This window comes from Pristiophorus japonicus, chromosome 1 (assembly GCF_044704955.1).
Source record: "Pristiophorus japonicus isolate sPriJap1 chromosome 1, sPriJap1.hap1, whole genome shotgun sequence".
NCBI lineage: Eukaryota > Metazoa > Chordata > Chondrichthyes > Pristiophoridae > Pristiophorus > Pristiophorus japonicus.
This window is the reverse complement of record NC_091977.1, coordinates 479,363,788-479,389,784: the sequence shown is the minus strand read 5'-3', so window position 1 is coordinate 479,389,784 and position 25,997 is coordinate 479,363,788. Positions and strand designations below refer to the sequence as shown.

At 49.5% G+C, this 25,997-nt stretch overlaps 1 protein-coding gene across 2 annotated transcripts in view; it reads right to left on the bottom strand.

The window, feature by feature from the left end:
* The window catches only part of LOC139276724 (D-serine dehydratase), a 153,550-nt gene that overhangs the window by 102,452 nt on the left and 25,101 nt on the right, over positions 1–25,997 (bottom strand). For both annotated transcript variants that reach the window (XM_070894718.1, XM_070894713.1), the window contains exon 3: positions 9,081–9,361. In XM_070894718.1, the coding sequence (XP_070750819.1) occupies positions 9,081–9,361 (281 nt within the window). The remainder of the gene's footprint in view (positions 1–9,080; positions 9,362–25,997) is intronic.

Below are 25,997 nucleotides of genomic sequence, written 5' to 3'. Positions count from 1 at the left end.
TCAGAAACAGCTAGGAGCTTTGATGGTGGATACCTGGGTCTGGATGGGTCTAATGGTCTTTCATATCCGCATCTGTTTTCTGGATAAATTCCATTTCAGAAGGAGGCGGTAATACAGATTTTTGTTTGGTATTTTGCCATGATCTTATCGAATGGCGGACCAGGCTCGAGGGGCCGTATGGTCTATTTACTGCTCCATATTCTTATACAGGTGCAGCGTCGAGAATCAGGAGTTCCGGAATCCGGAAAGATCCGGAATCCGGGATGATCGATGGCAGGGTCGTCTGGAATCCGTAAAATGTTGCACAATTCGGACCCGATGACCCTGCCGACCTCGGGGCCCCGACACTGCCCGACCTCGGGCCTCGCCTCACCGCCGCTTGCCTCACCACTGCTGCCCTCACCTTGGGGCCTCCTCGCCGGCCCGCCCGACGACCTCCTAGGCGAGGCCCGCCCGACAACCTCCTCGGCGAGGCTGGCCAGCCCTACAACATCCTCGGCGGGGCCGGCCGGCCCGACAACCTCCTCGGCGGGGCTAGCCCGCCCGACAACCTCCTTGGCAGGGCCTGCTGGACGGCCCGAACAGCTCCTCGGCGGGAATCCCCCCCCCTTCTGACGTTCCGAAATCCGGAAATACCCGAACCTGGGCTGAGTGTTTCCGGATTTGTGACGTCAGAAACAAATCGAAAGTCCGGAAAAGCCCGGAATCTGGAACAGCCTTGGTCCCGAGGGTTCAGTATTTTAGGCGCTGCATCTGTATTCTTATGTTTGGTGTACGGCCCTGTTATCCGATAATGCTGGAGAATACGCCAACACCACAAGCTGCAGTGGCACCAAGTGGCTGTACTGTGAGATTGCACCACCGCCATATGTAATTTATGGTGTTTTTATAAAATCATAGAAATTTACAGCACAGAAGGAGGCCATTTCGGCCCATCGTGTCCGTGCTGGTCTATCCAGCCTAATCCCACTTTCCAGCTCTTGGTCCGTAGCCCTGTAGGTTTCGGCACTTCAAGTGCACATCCAAGTATTTTTTAAATGTGGTGAGGCAGTGAGTTCAAGACCCCCACCACTAACTGGGTGAAGAAATTTCCTCTCAAATCCCCTATAAACCTTCGACCAATTACTTTAAATCTATTCCCCCTGGTTGTTGACCCCTCTGTTTAGAGAAATAGGTACATCCTATCCATTCTATCTAGGCCTCTCATAGTTTTATACACATCAATCAGACCTCTCCTCAGCCTCCTCTGTTCCAAAGAAAACAAACCCAGCCTTTCCAATCTTTCCTCATAGCTAATATTCTCCAGTCCAGGCAACATCCTCATAAATCTCCTCTGTACATCTTTCCTGGAATGTTGTGACCAGAACTGCACGCAGTACTCTAGCTGTGGCCTAACTAGTGTTTTTTACGGTTCAAGCATAACCTCCCTGCTCTTGTATTCTATGCCTCGGCTAATAAAGGCAAGTATTCCATATGCCTTCTTAACCACCTTATCTCTTCTTCTTAGGCAGTCCCTCGGAGTTGAGGATGACTTGCTTCCACACTAAAAATGAGCTCTCAGGTGACTAGTGAGTCCGATGCGGGACCTACAGTCTCTGTCACAGATGAGGCAGATGGTGGTTGAAGGAACGTTGGTTGAAGGGACGGGTAGGTGGGGTGCTTGAGTTATCGTGCGCTCCTTCCGCTGTTTGCGCTTGGCCTCCGCTTGCTCCCGGCGAAGAGACTCGAGGTGTTTAGCGCCTTCCCAGATGCTTCTCCTCCACTTTGAGCGGTCTTGGGCCAAGGATTCCCAGGTGTCAGTGGGGATGTTGCACTTTTTCAGGGTGTCCTTGAAGAGTTTCCTCTGCCCACCCGGGGCTCGCTTGCCGTGTTGGAGCTTCGCGTAGAGCTCTTGTTTTGGGAGTCTCGTATTGGGCGTGCGGACGATGTGGCCTGTCCATCAGAGCTGATCAAGTGTGGTCAATGCTTTGATGCGGGGGCCATCTTATCTTCGATGCCATCTTATCTTCCTGGCCTTCTATCTTCAGGGATCTGTGGACATGCATTCCAAGGTCCCTTTGTTCCTCTACAATTCTCAGTATCCTACTATTTAATGTGACTTCCCTTGCCTTGTTAGCCCTCCCCAAATGCATTACCTCACATATCTCCGGATTGAATTCCATTTGCCACTGACCACCTGACCAGTTCATGATATCTTCCTGCAGTCTACAACTTTCTTCTTCATTATCAACCACACAGCCGATTTTAGTAACATCTGTAAACTTCTTAATCATACCCCTTACATTCAAGTCTAAATCATTGATATATACCTCAAAAAGCAAGGGACCTAGTACTGAGCTCTGCAGAAGCCCACTGGAAACAGCCTTCCAGTCACAAAAACACCCCATCAACCATTACCCTTTGCTTCCTGCCTCTGAGCCAATTTTGGATCCAACTTGCCACTTTGCCCTGGATCCCAGGGGCTTTTTCTTTCATGACCAGTCTGCCATTTGGGACCTAATCAAAAGCTTTGCTAAAATCCATATACTACGTCAAACGCACTGCCCTCATCAACTCTTCATGTTACCTCCTCATAAAATTCAATCCAGACACAACCTTCCCTTAACAAATCCATGCTGATCCATGACTGTCCTTGATTAATCCGTGTCTTTCTAAATGAAGATTAAATTAAGGTTGATAATTTGATATCAGCAAAATTCACGCATCCTTCTGCCATCAACTCATATCAACACCCACCCCACACGACTCCCCCACCCTCCAACGGCGACGACATCCAAATTTTGAATAAAAAAATAAATAAGGGATCAAAAGAAGAATCAAGAAACAAAGAAAGAAAATTGGATTTTACACAGTGAGACAGGAACTTCCCAAATGCTTCACATACAATGAGTTACTTTTTGAAGTGCAATGCACTGAGATAGGCAAGGTAGGCAAATACAGCAGCCATTTTGCGTGCAGCAATATTCCACTGTCTCTAAATTGTCAGTCTGCTTGTCCGATATCCAGTACTGAATGAGCAAAAATTTCCTCCAACTAAATATTGGAAAGACTGAAACCATTGCCTTCGGTCCCCGCCACAAACGAGCTTCCCCCGCCACCAACTCCATCCATCTCCCTGGCATCTGTCTGAGGCTGAACCAGACTGTTCACAACCTTGGTGTCATATTTGACCCCGGGATGAGCTAACAATCACATATTGGTGCTATTATTAAGACCGCCTATTTCCTTTCCAGAATATTGCTCAACTCTAACCCTGCCTCATCTACTGCTGAAATCCTCACCTATACCTTTGTTACCTCTAGACTTGACTATTCCAATGCACTCCTGGCCAGCCAGCACTGTGAGTGTTCCTAACCCGGGAGGGTGAGCCCTGTCCATTCTCTGAAAGCAGTAGTGTTAGCACTGTGAGCTCCAGAGCATGACTGTCACAATGAATAGATCAAATTACACATTGCAAAGATCTTGAGTACTCCAGCGGGCAGGATCAAATTACTTATTCCAAACAAACTGTTAGGTGTGTCTTGTCCTCCACGGGGTTCAATCAGAAATCTGGCCTTGTCCTCCAAGGGGACCAATCAGAAATTTGGTGTTGCAAATAGACACGGCCTTCTTCAAAATAATGCCATGGAATCTTTTACATCTACCCGAGAGAGCAGACAGGGCCTCAGTTTTAACCCCTCATCCGAAAGACAGTACCTCCAACAGTGCAGCACTCCCTCAGGATTGCACAGGAGTATCAGCCTAAAATTTTGTGCTCAAGTTTCTGGAGTGGGACTTGAACCCACAATCTTCTGACTCAGAGGCAAGAGTGCTACCACTGAGTCACAGCTGACACTAACAAATGTTGGTCAAGACAACTCCCCTTCTTCAAATAGTGCCATGGAATCTTATAACCACCTGAGGGGGCAAATGGGACCTCAGTGTAATGTCTCATCTGAAAGACGGCAGCTCCCTCAATACTGCACTGAAGTATGATCCTGAATTATGTACTCAAGTCTCTGGAGTAAGGCTTGAATGCACTACCACATTGCACTCGTACCCTGACTCTCCCATGGAATCCCATCCCTCATCACCCTGATTCTCATGGAATCCCATCCTTCTAGTATCCTGATTCTATTGGAATCCCATCCTTCTAGTACCCTGATTCCAATGGAATCCTATCTCTCTAAAAATAAAAAAGCCAGAGATTTCCCGGGGATGTTTCTCTTCATTGGATAATGTGGTTTCTTTTGTAGAGCAGAAGCCAGGGATTTACAAACTATAGAAAATTCCATCAGCAATAGTCTTCACATCACCACAGGAAATATCCCAAATGTTACTCCAGTTCAGATCAGCTCACTCAATGCACACCAGGAATCGAACCTGGGACCTTTTGATCCATGTGGCTCAGGAGCACACCTACCGTGCTTCAATCAGGGATGGATTAAGGGGTGCAGATGGGGCAGTCACCCGCGGCCCAAGCCTAGAGTGAGGCCCATACAGGGTTGGATTAAGGGAGAGGGTAAACAGTATTGACATAAGTAACGTAGCAAGAGCGGAGTGAAGCCGCAAGGGCTCAGGTGTATGTTATTCTCGACTTGATGTAATCAGACTCTAGATGCCCTTTTTCTACAGATGTATTCTACACACAAATCGGGGGTGAAAAAAAGGAAAGAGCACCAGCTACGCAAGGAGCAAAAGAGACGAGAAGTAGCTCAACTGCTTAAACTAGATCATTTTTACAACTAAAAACTCAAGATCATGAAGATGAAGGCCAAGACGACGCTGTCAGTTAACTTCAACAACAAAACCACGAGTGGCACCGGACCCGGAGTGGGCCGAGGTGGAGCTCCAAGTCCAAAAAGTTGAAGAAGATGAAAACCAACTGGCGCATACTGAGCTGAAAGAGGCGCAACTTACGAGTGACATTGGGCTGTGGGGAGTCAATATCTCAGAAAACATGCAAAGCCATTGGTTTGCAAAAGGTAGTGAGGACTGCCGAAACTGTGATAAAGACTTCCAAAACTCCGGCATGATTCATGCCAAGGAAGAATATTGCCCATACGGCTCGAAGTCCTTCTTCACACGTGTGCACCCACTGACACGGGAATGTGTGGAGCAAACGTGGCTCCGTTATTCACCTTAAAAGAGTATACTACTTTGCTTGCAAAGTCACAGCACGAACAAGTAGCCACTTTACTCATGAATTTAATGATTGGAAGTATGGAAATGAGAGGATTTCATCTCACGAAAATAACCACCAGCATAGAGAAGCCATGGTAGTAATGTGCACTAGAGAAGCAGGCACTGGTTGTGTGGATGGTTATATTGTCTTCCGGTTTGAAAATGAACAGCAGTACTGGCGCAAGGTGCTAGAGCGGGCTGTTTGTGTGATAACGTTTCTCTGTGAACGAGGTCTTTCATTGCGAGGCAGAGGTGAAATCATTAGGTCTCCAAGTTATGGTAATTATCTAGGTGTGTTGGAGGTTCTCACAAACTTCGATGCATTTCTTACTGAACACATCAAGCGATTCGCCAACAAAGGCAAGGGGCAAACTTCATACTTGTCTTCCACCACTTGTGAAGAACTGATTAGATGGGTGGCAAAGTACTTGAGACAATTATCCAGGAATTGAAATCAGTTAAGTTCTATTCAATATCTGTTGATTCAAAGCCAGATGTCACACAATCAGATCAGTTGATATTTGTCATCCGCTATGTTCTACCGACTGGTCCTCAGGAAAGGTTCCTAAAGTTCTTGCTGATAATCAGTCACACTGGACAAGAAATAGCAGAAATACTGGCCTTTATGAATGAGGACGGGATCGACATACAAAACTGTCATGGATAATCTTATGATAATGCTTCAAATATGAGTGGGAAATACATTGGTGTTCAAAATATCATCAAAGAGCAATGCCTATATGCAACATTTATACCATGCGCAGCGCACTCACTCAACCTCGTGGGGAAAAACAGTGCTGAATGCAGCCCAGTGATCATCAGATTTTTTGTCATTGTATTCTCTGCATCGACGTATCGCTTTATGAAAAACTAAAGCCTTTAGGGCTGTCTGTCATCAAACAGCTTTCTGCTACTCGATGGTCAGCAAGGTTTGAAGCAGTGTCTGCCCTGCTCAAAGGTTACACTCCCGTATGCAAAGTGTTGGAATCCTGGCAACTGACATGGAACAGAAAATTGAATGCCGAAATGAAGCTCAGTTGATCCTTGCCAAACTGGGCCAACTGGATTCAGCTATTCTCATTGTTATTTGGAACACAGTCTTTGAAGCGCTTTCACCTGACCAATCTCTCGCTTCAAGAGACCAGCTGGAATCTGAATGTCATGGTGTCCTTACTCGAGTCCCTTGTCAATTTTGTCAAGACCCAGTGGACAGAGTTTGAGGACTTCGAAGACCTAGGGATTAAACTGTGTGGCCACAATGAGTACAATTCAGCTCAGAGGCGAGTCCGGGAACTCAACCGCTGCTATGACGATGGAGATGCTGAAAACACTGTGCTGTCACCCAGGGAGAAATTCAAAACTGAAGTGTTCTTTGTCATCATTGATCAACTAACCAGTACCTTGACACACCGCCTTGAAGCATACATAGAAATCAACTGTACGTTTGGATTCCTGTCGAAGCTAGCCGCTCTCTCAACTCATGAGATCAAGCAAGCCGCAACAAATCTTGTCCGCTCCTGTCCCAAAGATCTGGAACCTATGATTGAAAGTGAATTCATCCAGTTTTCTAGCTTGGTGTCATCCTCAACAGAGCTTCAAACTTCAATTTGTGTCAAACAAACTAAGTCAGCAAAGCTGAGAATGTACCAATTCTTCCATACACACGCACTCACTCAAACCTTTTCTAACATTGAAATAGCTCTTCGGATATATCTGTCGATGATGGTATCAAATTGCAGTGGTGAGCGGTCCTTCTCAAAACTAAAGCACATCACGGATGAGGTCAGGAACTGAATGGGACAAGATCGACTTAAAGGTCTTTCAATCATGAGCATCAAGAGCGAAGTACTGAGAGGAGTTGACTTCTTGAAAATCATTGACGAGTTTAGCCGACAAAAATCTGGGAAAAGACCAATGTACTGTTATACTTGTAGTCGCCTCTGTAGAGAAAATGGAATTCAAATGACAATGATGATCTTCCAAAAAAATTGCGCTGTCTTGTTCTAAATTGTTGTCATTGCCGATTTAGTTTCAAAATGTAAGGATTTTAAAAAATTAAAGCGTTGTTGTTTACTGTTTATACAGGGATTCGTCAAGATATTGGTTTGATTGTTTGGAAACATAATAAAATATTAAATGAGTGTCATCATAGTATCAATGAGAACATAACCTGATATGTAGAACTGACCTGATCTTGACCTGATGCATACTCAGTATAGTGCCCTGTGACTTAGCTCACTAATGTCATTTATTGCAGAATGTGAATGGGAGTAGGGGGCCCATGGCCGGGATACTGTCCGAGGCACCTTTAATCCATCCCTGGCCTCAATAGTAGCACTCTCACCTCTGAGTCAGAAAGTTGTGGGTTCTAGGCCCACTTCAGAGTCTTGAACACATAAGCCAGGCTGATATCCAGTACAGTGCATACTGAGGGAGTGCTGCACTTTCGAGCCATTCTGACTGCCGACTCCAGACAGGAGAGAGCACCCCCTCCCCAGCCCAAGTTCATGCCCCATCCCAGCCCAAGTTCCTGCCCCATCCCAGCCCAAGTTCCTGATCCCACCCCAGCCGAAGCTCCTGAACCCCCCCAGTGCAAGTTCATGCCCCATTCCAGCCCAAATTCGTGACACCTCCAGCCCAAGTTCCTGCCCCATCCCAGCTCAAGTTCCTGACATTACCCCCCACCCCCACCGCATCATAGATGGGGCATTGTGTGTAGGTCACGGATTGTTAACAGGTTTAATGGGTATGAAGTGAATAGTGACAGTGTCGTGACTTCCGGATTTCATCTACTCCAATGATGTCCCTTGTCATACATGCACCGAGCTTTCTGAGAAATTGGGTGTGGGTGTGAAGGGGTTGGCGTTGGAAGAACTTGATCCGTCTTCCCTGAGTTCTCTCTCTCCTCTCCGATCCCCTCTTCCGTAACCTCTCTCCCTCCCCCAATCTCTCTGCCCCCCAGTCTCTATCTCTCTCTGCCCCAATCTCTCACTCTCCCCCGTTTCTCACACTCTCTCCCAATCTTTCTCTCACTCCCTCCCAGTCTCTCTCTCTTTCTCCCTCACCAGTCTCTCTCTCTCCCCCAATCTCTCACTATCCCTTCCCCCAGTCTCTCTCTCTCTGTGCCATCAGTTTCTCTCTCTCTCCCCCCAGTTTCTCTCTCTCTCTCTCCCCAGTCTCTCTCTCTCTCTCTCTCCCCAGTCTCTCTCTCTCTCTCTCTCCCCAGTCTCTCTCTCTCTCTCTCTCCCCAGTCTCTCTTTCTCCCTCCCCAGTCTCTCAGACTCTCTTTCCTCCCCAGTCTTTCTCGCTCCCTTCCCCCAGTTTCTCTCTCTCCCTTCCTCCAGCCTTCCTCTCACACCCTCAAGTCTCTCTCTCTCCCCGCCACCCCCCAGTCTCCCTCTCTCCCCCACCGATGTTTTCTCTCCCACAGAAGGCCACAAAAATGTTTGTGTAGATAATCACAATGATATTCTAGGCAAAAGTGCTGAAGATAATCCAAAAGCCCTAGAAGCAGCTCCAGTGGCAGTAGACTTCACGCGGATTGGCCCCGCTTCCTGCTTCTTTGTACGTAGCACTGCACATGTGCGGCCGAATCGAGCGTCCATGCGCAAAAATGGGTTGGAGTCCAATGCGCTCTTGTGCAGAACGACACACAAATAATTAGTGCAAATGATCAATCTGAATATTTATCTCTTAACCACATCGTTGAAGAATCAGATTATATGGTCATTATCTCATAATAATCTTGCTGAGTGCAAATTGGCTGCCGCATTTCTGCATTAAAACAGTGACTACACTTCAAAAGTATTCAATTGGCTATGAAGCACTTTGATCGTGAAAGGCGCTATGGAAATTTAAATTCTTTCTCTCCTTCTTTCTTTCATTCCCAGTGCATGTATCATACCAAGCCATTTTACCTCTTCCATTGTTGCAGTCCACCTTGAGCCACACCAGCCATGACTTCCCATCCCTTAGTCGTCTCTTGGTGAGCTCCGTCAGCGCCACCTCGGTGTCTACTAGCACATGAAACATCTCCAGACGTTCCGCCAGATCAGCGCAGGCGCCCATCTTGTCGAAAGGAAGCGGATAGGCGTACAGGATATCATCGAAGCCGTGGTCAGCGTAGAAGTGAGCTTCAGCCAGTGTGGAGACTACGATGCACCTTCGGGAGCCTCCGGTCATAATATCCGCACACTCCCTGGGATCGGAACAAAAGAAACCACAAGCTTAATGTCACGACTAATAGTGTGGATGCATCCCAGCAATCAGAGTACCTTCACTTTTTTCCCTACTCTCTTATTCCCACTTCTCAACCAATTATCAGCCTCGGTCACAAGATTACCTGCAATTCCATGCACTTTTATTTTTGTTAATACTGTAATCACGGAATTATGCGGAACCATATCAAACGCCTTCTGGAAATCCATATAGACAACAGCTATATCACTCCTCTGTCCACCACGTTAGTGACCTCCTCAAAAAATGCAATTAGATTTGTCAGACATGACCTACCTTTCATAAATCTATCCTGACTCTTTTATCATCAATTTTAACTTGGAGTGCATTTGTTATGGCATTTGGGGCGGAAGTCCCCATGGCGAGTTCAGCCTGAGGCCTGGGCCATTTTAACTCCACACCTCATTTGAATACTGCAGCGCAGTGAGATCCAGGTCGCCTGGCAGGAGCAGAAATCAGGTCCCCCAAGGTACCGGGTGTTGTGTATGCATGCCTGTTTACTGTGTGATGTCTGTAACACTGTTATGCAACACTGAGTGTACCCTTACACTGTACACACCTTGTCTGTACACCAGATGGTGCTGCTGCTGGAGACCTAAGGGTTGCTTGCACACGGCAGGAAACCCAGTATAAAAGGGAACTCACAGCTTGTTGTCGTCACTCAGGAGCTGCAAATAAAGGACTACAGGTCTGCACAGTTTAAGTATCATACCCTGCCTCGTGGAGTCATTACTAAAGGTGCCTACATCCACCACAACTGGCGACAGGAATACGAGGTCACGAACCACAAGCTCAGCATGTCGAATCTCAGCAACTTTCAGCAATTTACAGAGGGGGAGGATTGGGACGCTTTTGTGGAAAGATTGGAACACTTCTTTATAGCCAACGACCTGGACTGGGACACACCGGCCACACTACCGAACAAACGCAGGGCCATCCTGCTTAGCAGTTGTGGGCCCACCATCTACGGTCTCGTCAGGGACTTACTAGCCCCGGAGAAGACAACCACCAAGAGCTATGAGCAACTTGTAACAATCATACAGGAACAACTAAAACCGAAAGAAAGCATCCTCACAGCCAGGCACCGGTTCTACACTTACCGGCGACCCGAGAGCCAAGAAATTGCCAAGTATGCTGCACACTTAGAAGATTAGCTGCACCGTGTGATTTTGGCGACCACCTTAATGAAGCACTAAGGGACATATTTGTCATCGGAATCGGCCACAAAGGCCACCTACACAAATTGCTCTCGGCTGAAATCACGGTCACCCTACAGAAAGCAATTCAAGTGAGCCAGGCCTACATGGTTTCGGCCAACGACTCCAGCCGAATACTGACCCAGGACTCTAAACAGGCGAGTGCAGTGCACCGCATGGATACTTCTAAAGGCAGAAATGCTGCCCCGAGTCCCGCAACCCTCAGTCCGCCACATGGGGCAAACCGGATGGCCCCGTGCTGGCACTGTGGAGGAAACCACAGGGCCACCAGTGCTTCTACATGCATGCAAAGGCTGCAAAGAGAAAGGGCACCTTCAGAGAATGTGCAGAAAAGGCTGTACTTACTGTGTCTCTGATGAGTTGGCTGATCACCGGGGCTCCGACACAGATGAAGATGAAGCTGCTCACACCCTGGAAGAAGAGTGTGGAATCTTTACCTGCTCCACCAGAAGTTCTCCGTGGATGATAGAAATGGACATCGATGGGGTCCCAGTCTCCATGGAAAGCGACACAGGGGCGAGCCAGTCTGTGATGAGCCAAATGACCTTTGAAAAAATATGGATGAATCCTGCCACTCGACCAAAACTGTCTCCTGTCCAGGCAAAGCTGCTCACCTATACCAAAGGTAAAATCCAAATCGTTGGCAGTGTAGACGTCCAGGTCTCCCAGGGTGGCGTGTTGAACAAACTCCCCCTGTAGATTGTAGCCGGCGACGGTCCCACGCTGCTGGGCAGGAATTGGATGAACCGGGTCCACAGCCCTCCTGCAGGAAAGCCAGGAAATGGCTGCAGCACCAGCAGCACAAGGAGAAATACTTGTAATCAAAATGGCCACTGCCATGCCACCAGTGAGCATGGAGGAGCATCACACGACACCGAGCGGCCAACCGGATTTGAAGGCTCCCTTAAAGGAGACCGATAACCAAAGAAATTTAAAGGAGAAGTTCCAACTATTTGAGTACACGGACTTTAAAGCTAAAGATGCGATTAAAGGGTGCAAGTATGAAAATGTATGCAATGTAACAATGAATTGTTATGCTGGTTTAACTAATGTGACTAATGGTATGAATGCAGGTGTCAGTAAGGTTAATAACAAGTTTATTATGCTTAACAGTAATGATAGAGATTGTGAAATGCCTAATGTAAGCATGTCTGTTGAAACCAGGACACCCAAAAGTGATGCAAATGCTAGAATGTATAATACAGGCTCGACTATGTGTAATCAGAGCCAATGTGTCATGTATATCGGTAGGACACTGCCAAAGGACATTGGGTCCTAATAGGACCATGCTGATGCCAATAGAATCCCCCAAGTCCAACAGACTACCTGACCATGGAGCCTGGACCTTTGGAACGAATGTGATGCCCCTTGCAGGACACACACACAGGCAGTGGGACCAGACCCACTACAGGGACAGTGGTCAATGAGCAGCCCAGCCACCACCAATGGCAACCTGCACCAGACCAGCCCTACAGCCCCTGGCCACCAGGGCCAACACCAGGAGCATGAGGCCAATACCCTCCAGCTTCCCTGGCAAACCCTGGGATGACCTGACCCTCATCCCAATTGGTGGACAAGGAGCCCACCCAGTCTTGTGGCCCTGCCCACCACCCCACAACTACCCACATCACAGTGTATACACACCACCCACTGCTGCCGTGGCTACCTCCCCGAGGGATCCCACAACAGTGACACCCACTTGGTTTGTGTGTGAGGGAGGAGAAACGTATGAGGCCAGCCTCAAGCACAGGGGTCACACCTGGCAACCACACAACCCTCACCACAATCTCCCATAGCCCACCACTGATCACCTCCCCTGGGCATGACAATAAGGATATGAAAAATGCTCAGGGGGGAGTGTTGTTGTGTATGCATGCCTGTTTACAGTGTGATGTCTGTAACACTGTTATACAACACTGAGTGTACCCTTACACTGTACACACCTTGCCTGTACACCAGAGGGTGCTGCTGCTGGAGACCTAGGGATTACCTCCACACGGCCGGTAACCCAGTATAAAAGGGAACTCACAGCTTGTTGTCGTCACTCAGGAGCTGCAAATAAAGGACTACAGGTCTACACAGTTTAAATACCATACCCTGCCTCGTGGAGTCATTACTAAAGGTACCTACATACACTACACAGGGGACCCAAGGGAATGGTCCGGCATGAAATTAATTCTGGGGGGAAGTGTGGGGTGAGGGGGATGGGTGGGGGTTGCCGGTGCTGGAAAAGGAGAGACAAGGCCGGGGCAGGAGAGGTCAGGCAGAAGCACTTCAGCTTCTTCTGGTCCACGAGGAATCTGCACGAAAAGTCAATTTAAACATTTACTCTCTCCAAGTCCTGCTGTCGGGTTTGACCCCGTGTGGCCCCCACCCCGCCCCCCTCAACACCCACCACAATTTTAAGCAAAGACCACGTTGCTACATCATCGGGCCGTGACTTTTACATTTTAATTAGAGGGGCATGTCTGCAGCAGGTGGTCTCGATGCTATCAGAGGTCCAATGGTTAAAATGGCGTGAACGCTGGGGGTACGCAACTGTTTCTACCCAGTCACCATTTAATCCCACCGCCCCCCCCCCCCCCAGCCCCCATTCACACTGTCCCCACTGGGTGGGCTGGGTTAAACTCAGAGATCTAAGAAATTCATTCCCTGTACTACTTGGTCTATTCTGATTCTCCCAATTATGTGAAAATTAAAAACTCCCATTATAATCATATTGTTTTTGCTGCATGCTTCCCTGATTTTCATATTTATACATCCTCCCACAACATTACTACTATCAGGAGGTATGTAGACAATTTCCACCAGAGTTTTGTTGTTCCTTACCTCGACCCAGTGTTTCCACGGTCTAATCACCCTTACTGAAATCCCTTCTTTCTAGCGCTATAATTGTTTCTTTTATCAATATTTCTCCTCCTTTCCCAATTTCTCCATCCTTTCTAAAGATTCTATAGCCTGGAGCGGAGCGAGGTCAAGACCCAGAATCGGAGCGGAGCGAGGTCGGGACCCAGGAGCGGAGCGAGGATGGGATCCAGGAGCGGAGCGAGGACGGGACCCAGGAGCTGAGCGAGGACGGGATCCAGGAGAGGACACCGGTGCGAGGTCGGGACCCAGGAGCGGAGCGAGGATGGGATCCAGGAGCGGAGCGAGGACGGGACCCAGGAGCTGAGCGAGGGCGGGATCCAGGAGAGGACACCAGTGCGAGGTCGGGACCCAGGAGCGGAGCGAGGACGGGACCCAGGAGCTGAGCGAGGACGGGACCCAGGAGCTGAGCGAGGACGGGATCCAGGAGAGGACACCGGTGCGAGGTTGGGACCCAGGAGCGGAGCGAGGACGGGACCCAGGAGTGGAGCGAGGATGGGACTCAGGAGAGGACCGGTGTGAGGTCGGGATCCAGGAGCGGAGCGGAACTGAGCAAGGTCGGGACCCAGGAACGGAGCAGAGCCTGGTAGGGACCCAGGAGAGGACCGGTGCGAGGTCGGGACCCAGGAGTGGAGCGGAGTGAGGTAGGGACCCAGGAGAGGACCTGTACAAGGTCGGGACCCAGGAACGGAGTGGAGCGGAGCGAGGTCGGGACCCAGGAGCGGAGCAAGGTCGGGACCCAGGAGCGGAGCGAGGACGGGACCCAGGAGAGGACACCGGTGCGAGGTTGGGACCCAGGAGCGGAGTGGAGCAAGGTCAGGACCCCGGAACGAGCCCAGGAGCAGCACAGCATGGTCCAGCAGTGGAGTTGTGGCCCAGGGAAGGCACAGCACGGGCCAACAGCGAGGTCGGGAGGACTACACTGCGTCCTATGAAACCCAGGGAGCAAGGACCTGTGGGAAGGAGGAAGGAGGACAGTAGGAGCATGTGTGTATACTTGGCCCATGCAGCGGAGCCTGGTCTCCAATTGTCTTGGATCCCCTCACCATTGGACCAAGACCTTGCTCTGCCAAGCCCGTGTGGTAGCTGATGTTAAAAGATGTCACAAACAGGCATCTTTCACACTTTAAAAATGAAGATTGGAATCTGGAATGTCAGGACCCTCATGGACAACCCCAACAGCGACAGACCGGAACGCCATATTGCTATTGTTGCCCGGGAACTGAGACGATTCAACATAGACATCACCGTTCTAATCGAAACTCGGCGGGCAGGGGAAGGCCAGCTCAAGGAACAAGGTGGTGGCTACACCTTCTGCTGGAAAGGTAAACCAGAAGAAGAATGTCGCCTCCGTGGGGTACGCTTCGCCATTAAAAATGAGCTAGTTGGGTGTCTCAGCGACTCCCCTTGCAGGATAAATGAATGCCTCATGACCCTTTGGCTCACCCTAGTCCGGAACCAGTGCGCTACGGTCATCAGTGCGTATGCCCCAACACTGGAAGCTACAGATGAGACCAAAGAGGAATTCTACTCCACCTTTGAACAATCCCTGACCCAAGCCCCACTGGGCGGCAAGCTGATCCTCCTCAGTGACTTTAACGCCAGAGTTGGGAAAGACACAGACCTCTGGGGAGATGTGATCGGCAGAGAGGGTGTTGGGAAATCCAACTCCAACGGTACCATCCTCCTGACAAAATGCTTAGAACATGGTCTTATCACAACCAGCACCTTGTTCCGTTAGAGAGACAAGTATATAGCCTCTTGGCAACACCCTCGCTCCAAGTACTGGCATCTGCTATTACTACGTCATCGTTCCAGTGAGGGACCACAAGAACGTCCACATCATTTGCGCTATGACTACTGGATTGACCACCGCCTAATCCGCTCCGTCATTTACATCAATGTAGCCCCAAAACAGAGGCAGCAGCAGAAAAATCAACGCTGGAGCGCTCAAAGACCCTGCTAAGAAAACCTTATATAGCCAGCGCCTCACAACCAACCTGATGACTCCCAGTGAACCGGAGATGCAAAGTGTCCACAGCACCTGGTCTTCCCTCAAGGCCTCCATAATAAGCACCTGTGAAGAGATGCTTGGTCATTCCACCAGGAAACATCAAGACTGGTTTGACGAGAACGTCCAGGAGCTGAAAGCCGCAAGCGCAAGGCATTCTTGAACTGGAAACAGCATCACAACTCGAGAGGAAGAAAGCAGCTCTACAGACATCTAAAGGCTAAGTCCAACATAAAACTTGCGACCTAAAGAACAGATGGTGGGTGGAAAAAGCGGAGAAGATCCAGCAAATAGCCAACAACCATGATGTGTGTGGATTCTTTAGCACAGTCAAGACCACCTACGGCCCAAGCACCAAGGTCCTACCCCACTAAGGGCCAAGAACAGAGAGATACTCATTAAGTACAGAGAGGCAGTCAGTGCCTACTGGAAGGTGCACTTCAAAGATCTCCTTAACCGAGACTCTGTCTTCGATGCGAGTGTCCTCGACTCCATACCGGAACATGCTACCCGCCACCAGCTAAGCACAACCCCAGCCCGGCATGAGGTTGAAAAGGCCATCCGACAACTGAAGAACAGCAAAGCCTCAGGAGCAGATGGAATCCCCACTGAAGCATTAAAACATGGCGGAGAAGCACTATTAACACAAATCCATGAACTAATTTCTCTTATTTGGAAGGAGGAGAGCATGCCAGGGGATCTCAGAGATGCCATAATAGTGACCATCTTCAAGAAAAGCAACAAGTCCGATTGCGGTAATTACAGAGGAGTTTCCCTGCTGTCTGCAATAGGGAAAGTCATCGCAAGAATCCTCTTCAATCGCCTTCTACCAGTGGCTGAAGAGCTCCTTCCAGAATCGCAATGTGGATTCCGACCACTAAGGGGCACACTGGACATGATCTTCACTGCGTGACAAATTGAAGAAAAATGCAGGGAACAACACCAACCTCTGTACATGGCCTTCTTTGACCTCACAAATGTCTTCGACACTGTCAATCATAAGGGATTATGAAGTGTACTCCTGAAATTCGGCTGCTCTCAAAAATTCGTCACAATCCTCCGCCTGCTTCACGATGACATGCAAGCCATGATCCCGACCAGCGGATCCACCACAGACCCAATACACGTGCGGACCGGGGTCAAGCAAGGCTGTGTCATCGCACCAATGCTCTTCTCTATCTCTCCCTCAATAAGCTCCTCGCTGGAGTGGAGCTAATTTACAGAACAAACAGGAAACTGTTCAACCTCTGTCGCCTCCAGTCCAGATCCAAGGACATCCCATCGTCTGTCATTAAATTACAGTATGTAGACAACGCTTGCGTTTGCGCACACTTAGAGGTCGAACTCCAAACCGTCGTCAACACCTTCACCGAAGCGTACGAGAGTATGGGACTTAGACTAAACATCCGTAAGACAAAGGTTCTCTACCAACTTGCACCCACCACACAGTACTTACCCCCCAATTATCAAGATCCATGACGAGGCCTTGGACAACGTGGACCATTTTCCATACCTCGGGAGCCTACTGTCAACAAGGGCAGATGTCGATGACGAAGTCCAACACCGCCTTCAGTGTGCTAGTGCAGCCTTCGGTCGCCTGAGGAAAAGGGTGTTTGAAGACCAGGACCTCAAACTCGGCACCAAGCTTATGGTCTACAGAGCAATAGTGATACACGCCCTCCTATATGCTTCAGAGACAAGGACCACCAACGCTGCCCCCGCAAGATCCTGCAAATCCATCGGCAGGATAGGCACACCGATGCCAATGTTCTCACTCAGGCCAACATCCCCAGCATCAAAGCATTGACCACGCTCGATCAGTTCCGATGAATGGGCCACATCGTCCGCATGCCCGACACTAGACTCCCAAAACAAATGCTCTACTCGGAGCTCCGACATGGCAAGCGAGCCCCAGGTGGGCAGAGGAAACGCTTCAAAGACAACCTCAAAGCCTCCTTGAAAAAATGCAACATCCCCACCAACAACTGGGAATCCCTGGCCCAAGACCGTTCAAAGTGGAGGAGAAGCATCAGGGAAGGCGCCAAACACCTCAAGTCGCTTCGCTGGGAGCACGCGGAAGCCAAGCACAAACAGCGGAGGGAGCACTCGACAGCCCAAGCACTCCACCCACCCATTCCTCCAACCACCGTCTACCCCACCTGTGACAGAGACTGTAGGTCCCGCATTGGACTCATCAGTTACCTGAGAACTCATGTTGGTGTGGAAGCAAGTCATTCTTAACTCTGAGGGACTGCCTAAGAAGAAGAAGATAGCCTAGAATATTCAGCTCACAATCATGCCTTGTGTTATATATTTAACCCCTTGCAACCTGTATTATACTACCTCCAGAGGGCCTATCTGTTGGAGTCCCACGGGATCCCAGCATCGCATGGGAGCACGGTATATAAGCAGGTCACCCACGAGGTACCTGCACTCTGTGAAGGAAACACCTGTGAACTTTTTGACATGGAAGCAAGTCATCCTTGATTCGAGGGACTGCCTATGATGATGATGAGTGTGTTGTGTGTGTGTGCCGTGTGTGTTGTGTGTGTGTGTTGTGTGCTCGTATGTATGTGTGTGTTGTGTGCCCATGTGTGTGTGTTTGTGTTGTGTGCCCGTGTGTGTGTGTGTGTTGTGTGCCCGTGTGTGTGTGTATGTTGTGTGTGTGTTGTGTGCACGTATGTATGTGTATGTTGTGTGTGTGTGTGTTGTGTGCCCGTGTGTGTGTGTGTTGTATGCCCGTGTGTGTGTGAGTGTTGTGTGCCCGTGTGTGTGTGTGTGTGTTGGGTGTGTGTTGTGTGCCTGTGTGTGTGTTGGGTGTGTGTTGTGTGCCCGTGTGTGTGTGTGTGTGTGTTGGGTGTGTGTTGTGTGCCTGTGTGTGTGTTGGGTGTGTGTTGTGTGCCCATGTGTGTGTGTGTGTGTGTGTTAGGTGTGTGTTGTGTGCCCATGTGTGTGTGTGTGTGTTGTGTGCCCATGTGTGTGTGTGTGTGTTGGGTGTGTGTTGTGTGCCCATGTGTGTGTGTGTGTGTGTGGTGTGCCCATGTGTGTGTGTTGTGTGTTGTGTGGAGCAGTGTGGCGGCCTAGCCCAGCAGTCTGCGTGGCCCCCGGCCTGCGAGCACCATCAGAGCAGGCCGGGGAGCGGAAGGAGCAACGTAGCGGCATACCCCGCGTGAATGAGGGACAACCGAGTTTTGAGTGTCCGTTTCATTAGTAGCTCTGCGGGCAGGACCCCCGTGAGCGAGTGCGGTCGGGATCTATAGGCCAGCAGGAGACGCAATAGGCGGCATTGTAGGGAGGGTCCTTGAATCCTGAGTATACCTTGCTTAATGATTTGGACAGCACGTTCCGCCTAGCCATTGGAGGCCGGCTTGAACGGCGCAGTCCTGACGTGGTTGATGTCATTGCCCGACATAAACTCTCAGAATTCGTAGCTTGTGGAGCATGGGCCATTATCACTAACCAGGATGTCTGGCAAGCCATGGGTTGCAAAGATCACACGTAGGCTTTCCATGGTGGTGGATGACGTGCATGAATTCAGAATGATGCACTCGATCCATTTCGAGTACGCATCTACCACAATAAGGAACATCTTCCCCATGAACGGGCCCGCGCAGTCAACATGAATGCGTGACCATGGCCTGGTGGGCCAGGGCCACGGGCTGAGCGGGGCCTCCCTGGGGGCATTACCCAGCTGGTAACACACGTCGTGCACCTGCGAACACAGTGTTCCAGGTCTGAATCAATTCCAGGCCACCCACATGTGACCGGGCAATGGCCTTCATCAGCACAATGCCTGGGTGCTCGCTGTGGAGTTCCCTGATGAATGCCTCCCTGCCCTTCTGGGGCATAACTACCCGGCTGCCCCATAGTAGGCAGTTCGGCTTGGATGGAGAGCTCATCCATCCGTCTGTGGAACGGTCTGACCTCCTCAGGGCATGCTCCGTGTGCGGGCACCCAATCCCCATTCAGGACACATTTCTTAATCAGGGATAGGAGGGGATCTCTGTTTGTCCAGATTTTGATCTGGCGGGCTGTGATGGGGGAACCTGTGCTGTCAAAAGCATCGACAACCATGACCATCTCAGCGCTTTGCTCCGCTGCCCCCTCATTGGTGGCCAGTGGAAGCCTGCTGAGCGCGTCAGCGCAATTTTCAGTGCCTGGCCGGTGCCGGATGGAGTAGTCATACGCAGCCAGTGTGAGAGCCCATTGCTGTATGCGAGCTGATGCGTTAGCATTGATAGCCTTGCTGTCTGACAACAGGGATGTTAATGGCTTGTGGTCCGTCTCTAATTCAAACTTCCTACCAAAGAGGTACTGGTGCATTTTTTTTACACCATAGACACATGCAAGTGCTTCCTTCTCGACCATCCCATATCCCCATTCTGCTTGAGAGAGCGACCTGGAGGCATAAGCCATAGGTTGTAGTTGACCCTCAGCACTGCCCTGCTGAAACACGCACCCAACCCCATAGGACGATGCATCACATGTCAGAACCAATTTTTTACAGGGGTCGTACAGGGTCAACAACTTGTTTGAACAAAGTAGTTTCGCGCCCGATCAAAAGCCCGTTCCTGACAGTCCCCCAAAAAAACCAATCGCAACCCTTACGCAGGAGCACGTGTAGCGGCTCCAACAACATGCTCAAGTTCGGCAGAAAGTTCCTGAAATAGTTCAACAGTCTCAGGAATGAACGCAACTCCAATGTGTTGCAGGGCCTGGGTGCTCATCGAATCGCCTCTGTTTTGGATTCGGTGGGCCGAATCCCATCTGCAGCAACCCTCCTGCCCAGAAACTCAACCTCAGGAGCTAAGAACACACATTTAGACTTCTTGAGTCGCAGGCCTACCCGATCCAGTCAGCGGAGCACCTCCTCCAGGTTGTGGAGGTATTCCTCGGTGTCTCGACCCGTGATGAGGATGTCGTCCTGGAATACGATCGTTCCAGGAATGGATTTAAGCAAGCTTTCCATGTTTCATAGAAAAATCGCGGCCGCTGATCGAATGCCAAACGGGCACCTGTTATAAACGAACAATCCCTTGTGCGTGGTGATGGTGGTCAGTAGTTTAGATTCATCGGCCAGTTCCTGGGTCATATAGGCTGAAGTGAGCAGCTTGGTGATCAGCTTGCCGCCTGCCAGCGTGGCGAAGAGGTCCTCCGCTCTCGGGAGCGGGCATTGATCTTGTAGGGACACCCGATTGATGGTGGCCTTGTAATCGCCACAGATCCTGACAGAGCCATCTGCTTTTAGGATGGGAACGATGGGGCTCGTCCAGTCGCTGAATTCAACAGGCGAGATGATGCCCTCTCTCATCAGCCGGTCCAAATCGCTCTCGATCTTTTCCCGCATCACATACGGCACCGCTCTGGCTTTGTGGTGTACTGGCCTGGTGTCCTGGGTGACGTGTATCACTGCTTTAGTGCCTTTGAAAATCCCGACGCTAGGTTGGAATAGTGAATCAAATTGTTGTAGGACTTGTGAGCACGAACTTTGCTCCACAGATGACATTGTGTGAACATCCCTCCATTTCCAGTTCATCTCAGCTAACCAGCTCCTTCCCAACAGTGCGGGACCATTGCCCGGAACAATCCAGAGCGGCAGCCGATTCACTAACCCATTGTGTGTGACAGCCAACATTGCACTGCCTAGCACCGGAATGATTTCTTTAGTGGAAGTCCGTAATTGTGTCTCAATACGTGCTAATTTGGGTCTACTGGCTTTAAGTGGCCATAAGTTCTCAAATTGCTGAACGCCCATGAGTGACTGGCTGGCCCCAGTGTCCAGCTCCATGTGTACTGGGATACCGTTTAATAAAACCCTCATCATCATTGGTGGCGTTTTGGTGTATGAACTGTGAATATTCGCCACATGGATCCACTGAACCTTGGCATCCATCGATTTGCTCCAAAAGTCATCCTGCCTCAAAGAACCCTCTACTGGTCCATCCGCCTCATAGAAACATAGAAACATAGAAAATAGGTGCAGGAGTAGGCCATTCGGCCCTTCTAGCCTGCACCGCCATTCAATGAGTTCATGGCTGAACATGCAACCTCAGTACCCCACTCCTGCCCTCTCACCATACCCCCTGATCCCCTTAGTAGTAAGGACTACATCTAACTCTTGAATACATTCAGTGAATTGGCCTCAACAACTTTCTGTGGCAGAGAATTCCACAGGCTCACCACTCTCTGGGTGAAGAAGTTCCTCCTCATCTCGGTCCTAAATGACTTACCCCTTATCCTTAGACTGTGACCCCTGGTTCTGGACTTCCCCAACATCGGGAACATTCTTCCTGCATCTAACCTGTCTAAACCCATCAGAATTTTAAACGTTTCTATGAGGTCCCCTCTCATTCTTCTGAACTCCAGTGAATACAAGCCCAGTTGATCCAATCTTTCTTGATAGGTCAGTCCCGCCATCCCAGGAATCAGTCTGGTGAACCTTCGCTGCACTCCCTCAATAGCAAGAATGTCCTTCCTCAGGTTAGGAGACCAAAACTGTACACAATACTCCAGGTGTGGCCTCACCAATGCCCTGGACAACTGTAGCAACACCTCCCTGCCCCTGTACTCAAATCCCCTCGCTATGAAGGCCAACATGCCATTTGCTTTCTTAACCGCCTGCTGTACCTGCATGCCAACCTTCAATGACTGATGTACCATGACACCCAGGTCTCATTGCACCTCCCCTTTTCCTAATCTGTTACCATTCAGATAATAGTCTGTCTCTCTGTTTTTACCACCAAAGTGGATAACCTCACATTTATCCACATTATACTTCATCTGCCATGCATTTGCCCACTCACCTAACCTATCCAAGTCGCTCTGCAGCCTCATAGCATCCTCCTCGCAGCTCACACTGCCACCTAACTTAGTGTCATCCGCAAATTTGGAGATACTACATTTAATCCCCTCGTCTAAATCATTAATGTACAGTGTAAACAGCTGGGGCCCCAGCACAGAACCTTGCGGTACCCCACTAGTCACCGCCTGCCATTCTGAAAAGTACCCATTTACTCCTACTCTTTGCTTCCTGTCTGACAACCAGTTTTCAATCCATGTCAGCACACTACCCCCAATCCCATGTGTTTTAACTTTGCACATTAATCTTTTGTGTGGGACCTTGTCGAAAGCCTTCTGAAAGTCCAAATATATCAGATCAACTGGTTCTCCCTTGTCCACTCTACTGGAAACATCCTCAAAAAATTCCAGAAGATTTGTCAAGCATGATTTCCCTTTCACAAAACCATGTTGACTTGGACCTATCATGTCCCCTCTTTCCAAATCCGCTGCTATGGCATCCTTAATAATTGATTCCATCATCTTACCCACTACCGATGTCAGGCTGACCGGTCTATAATTCCCTGTTTTCTCTCTTCCTCCCTTTTTAAAAAGTGGGGTTACATTGGCTACCCTCCACTCGATAGGAACTGATCCAGAGTCAATGGAATGTTGGAAAATGACTGTCAATGCATCCGCTATTTCCAAGGCCACCTCCTTAAGTACTCTGGGATGCAGCCCATCAGGCCCTGGGGATTTATCGGCCTTCAATCCCATTAATTTCCCCAACACAATTTCCCGACTAATAAGGATTTCCCTCAGTTCCTCCTCCTTACTAGACCCTCTGACCCCTCTTATATCCGGAAGGTTGTTAGTGTCCTCCTTAGTGAATACTGAACCAAAGTACTTGTTCAATTGGTCCGCCATTTCTTTGTTCCCCGTTATGACTTCCCCTGATTCTGACTGCAAGGGACCTACGTTTGTCTTTACTAACCTTTTTCTCTTTACATATATTAGTCTGGTTGCAGACTTCCTGCACATTCGAGCTAAGTGGCCACTGAGATTGCAGTTCCTGCAGACAAACTGTTGAAATCTGCAAAATCTAGCTGAATGTTTTTCCCCACACCTCCAGCATGAGTTAAAGTTTCCATTGTTGGGAACAAAGGGACTATGGCCAGGCATCCCGCGCTGACTGTCCCTTTGACTGCTCTTAAGTACCCTATTAGTGGGTGTCAATGGCCCCATCCCCGGCCGCATTGTCCACTGTGATGGCGTGAATGTCCATTCAGCCTGCCATTGTCTCTGTTGAAGTCCTACTCTGGGGTCTATTGCTGCCTGGGGAGTGTCGGACTGCCCCTGCCTGCCTGCGGGGCTCTGAGTTGCATTGATGATGTTGACTCCGATTCATCGCCGCATTAGAGTCAGAATTGCACGCGTATATTATTTTCGTCTCTTCCTCCCCCGCCATGAAAGTTTGAGCCATCAACGCCGCCGCTTCCAAGGTCAAATCCTTGGTCTCAATTAATTTGCGGAAAATTCCCGCATGACCGATGCCCTCGATAAAGAAGTCCCTTAGCATCTCCCCCTTGCAGGCGTCTGTGAACTTAACAGAGGCTGGCCAAACGCCGGAGGTCCGCTACGAAATCCGGTATGCTCTGTCCTTCATGACGTCGGTGGGTGTAGAATCTGTGTCGGGCCATATGTATGCTCCTCACCGGTTTGAGGTGCTCCCCGATCAATTTGCTAAGTTCTTCAAAGGTTTTGTCCGCCGGCTTTTCGGGTGCTAGTAAGTCCTTCATGAGCGCGTAAGTCTTTGGTCCCCAGCTGGTCAAAAGATGAGTCCTTCGCTTGTCGGCCGCTGCATCTCCCAGCCATTCTTTCGTAACGAAGCTTTGCTGAAGCCTCTCGACAAAATCGTCCCAGTCTTCCCCAACACAGTGCCGTTCCTCTGTGCTAACGGTGGCCATTCTCGTGGGTCGTGAATTTCCGTTTCTCGTCGCCAATGTAAAGTCCTTACTCTACAGTATGAAACCACACGAGGCACATTCTGGGGACAAAGTCACTCTGTGACCTTAACTCTTTATTCACAGGACTCCAAAGACGATGACCCTGCGTGGGACCTCCCTTTTTATACCTGAGTGATCAGGTAAGGAGTGTCTCCCACAAGTTTGCCCCTTGTGGTCAAGGTGTGCATCTAGGTTGAGTGTATACAGTAATACAGTGGTGTTACATTGTGGTTACATACATGACAGGAGCATGGGCAGGTACTGCAGGAGCGGCGAGATCGGGGCGAAGGAGCGGTGAGAGATTGTAGAGGGACGTGATCGAGGCCCAGGAGAGGCGTGAGTTAAGGGCCCAGAAGAGGCAAGGGCTCGGGGCAGCACAGGCCAGCCCACACTGTGATGTGAGTGCGCACTAGGTCCGTGCAGCAGAGCTGGTCTCCAGTTGTCTTGGTTAATCCTTGCTGCTGGACCAAGACCTAGCTCTGTCAAGCCCGTGTGGTGGCTGGTGCACAACGGTCACCACACGCTAAAAAAATCCACGCACAGGCATCTTCCACCCTTCAAGATTTAGTTCAGGCCTGGAATTTTAGGTCCATCATTGAAACACCTGTTAACTTTTTGACATGGAAGCAAGTCATCCTTGATTCAAGGGACTGCCTATGATGATGACCTGCACTCTGGAGTCTTATTAAAGGAGCTAAGGTCACTCTTGCTCATTGTACACAGTACTCAGTTTCATCCTTTATTATGAACGTACACCCTGCTTGTAGCCAGGTCTCTATTTCGGCTACTACATAAGCTGAATTTGTGTTTCAAACTCATTTGTTTCTTTTCTTATGTTACATGCATTCCTGTACAGAACTCTTATCTGGGTAACTGTGTCCACCATGCTCATATGCCCTGATGGTATATTTCTAATATTTTGCAACCTATCACACTATTGGTTACTAATGCTCTGTACATTTCTGTACAGGAAATGCAATATATATATATTTTTTTAATCACTCCTGTTTTATGTTCAACAGATAATTATCATATCCTATAACTTTTTCTGTTCTCAGAATATTTATTTATATTACCGTTATCACTTTTTGTACTCTGACCTTTATCCTCTTTTTTCTTATCTTTAGGTTAATATTTCTTCTACCCGAACACTCCCCCTCCCTTGATTGGTTTAACGTCCTGTCCACAGCTCTCTTTATCCTTTCCATCCTAGCCTGGTTCAGGTTCAGCCTATACCAGCAGTATAGCTCCTTCCTGTTCCACTCCTGGTTCCAGTGTCGCCTCCTTCCCACACCAGTCTTTCAGCCACATATTTACGATCCTGATCTGTTTGCCAATTAGCATGTGGTTTGGGTAGTAATCCTGAGATTACCATTCTCAAGGCAAAGTGATTATCTGCACAAATATTTTTGTGTCCTTCTGCACATGCACGTGGTCAGCTGGAGGAGGAGAGAGGGGTGAGGGAGAGAGATAGGGGATTGGAAGAAGAGGGGAGGGGAGAGGAAGATTGGAGAGAATGAGAGGGGAGAGGGGGGATCGGAGGGAGGAGGAGAGAGGGGGGAGAGAAAGGGGGATCGGAGGGAGAGGGGGAGAGAGGAGGACTGGAGGGAGGGGGAGAGATGGGGAGAGATGGGGAGAGAGAGAGAGAGAGAGAGGGGACTGGAGGGAAAGAGACGGGGAGAAAGGGAATCGGGGGGAAGGAGAGCGGAATTGGAGGGAGAG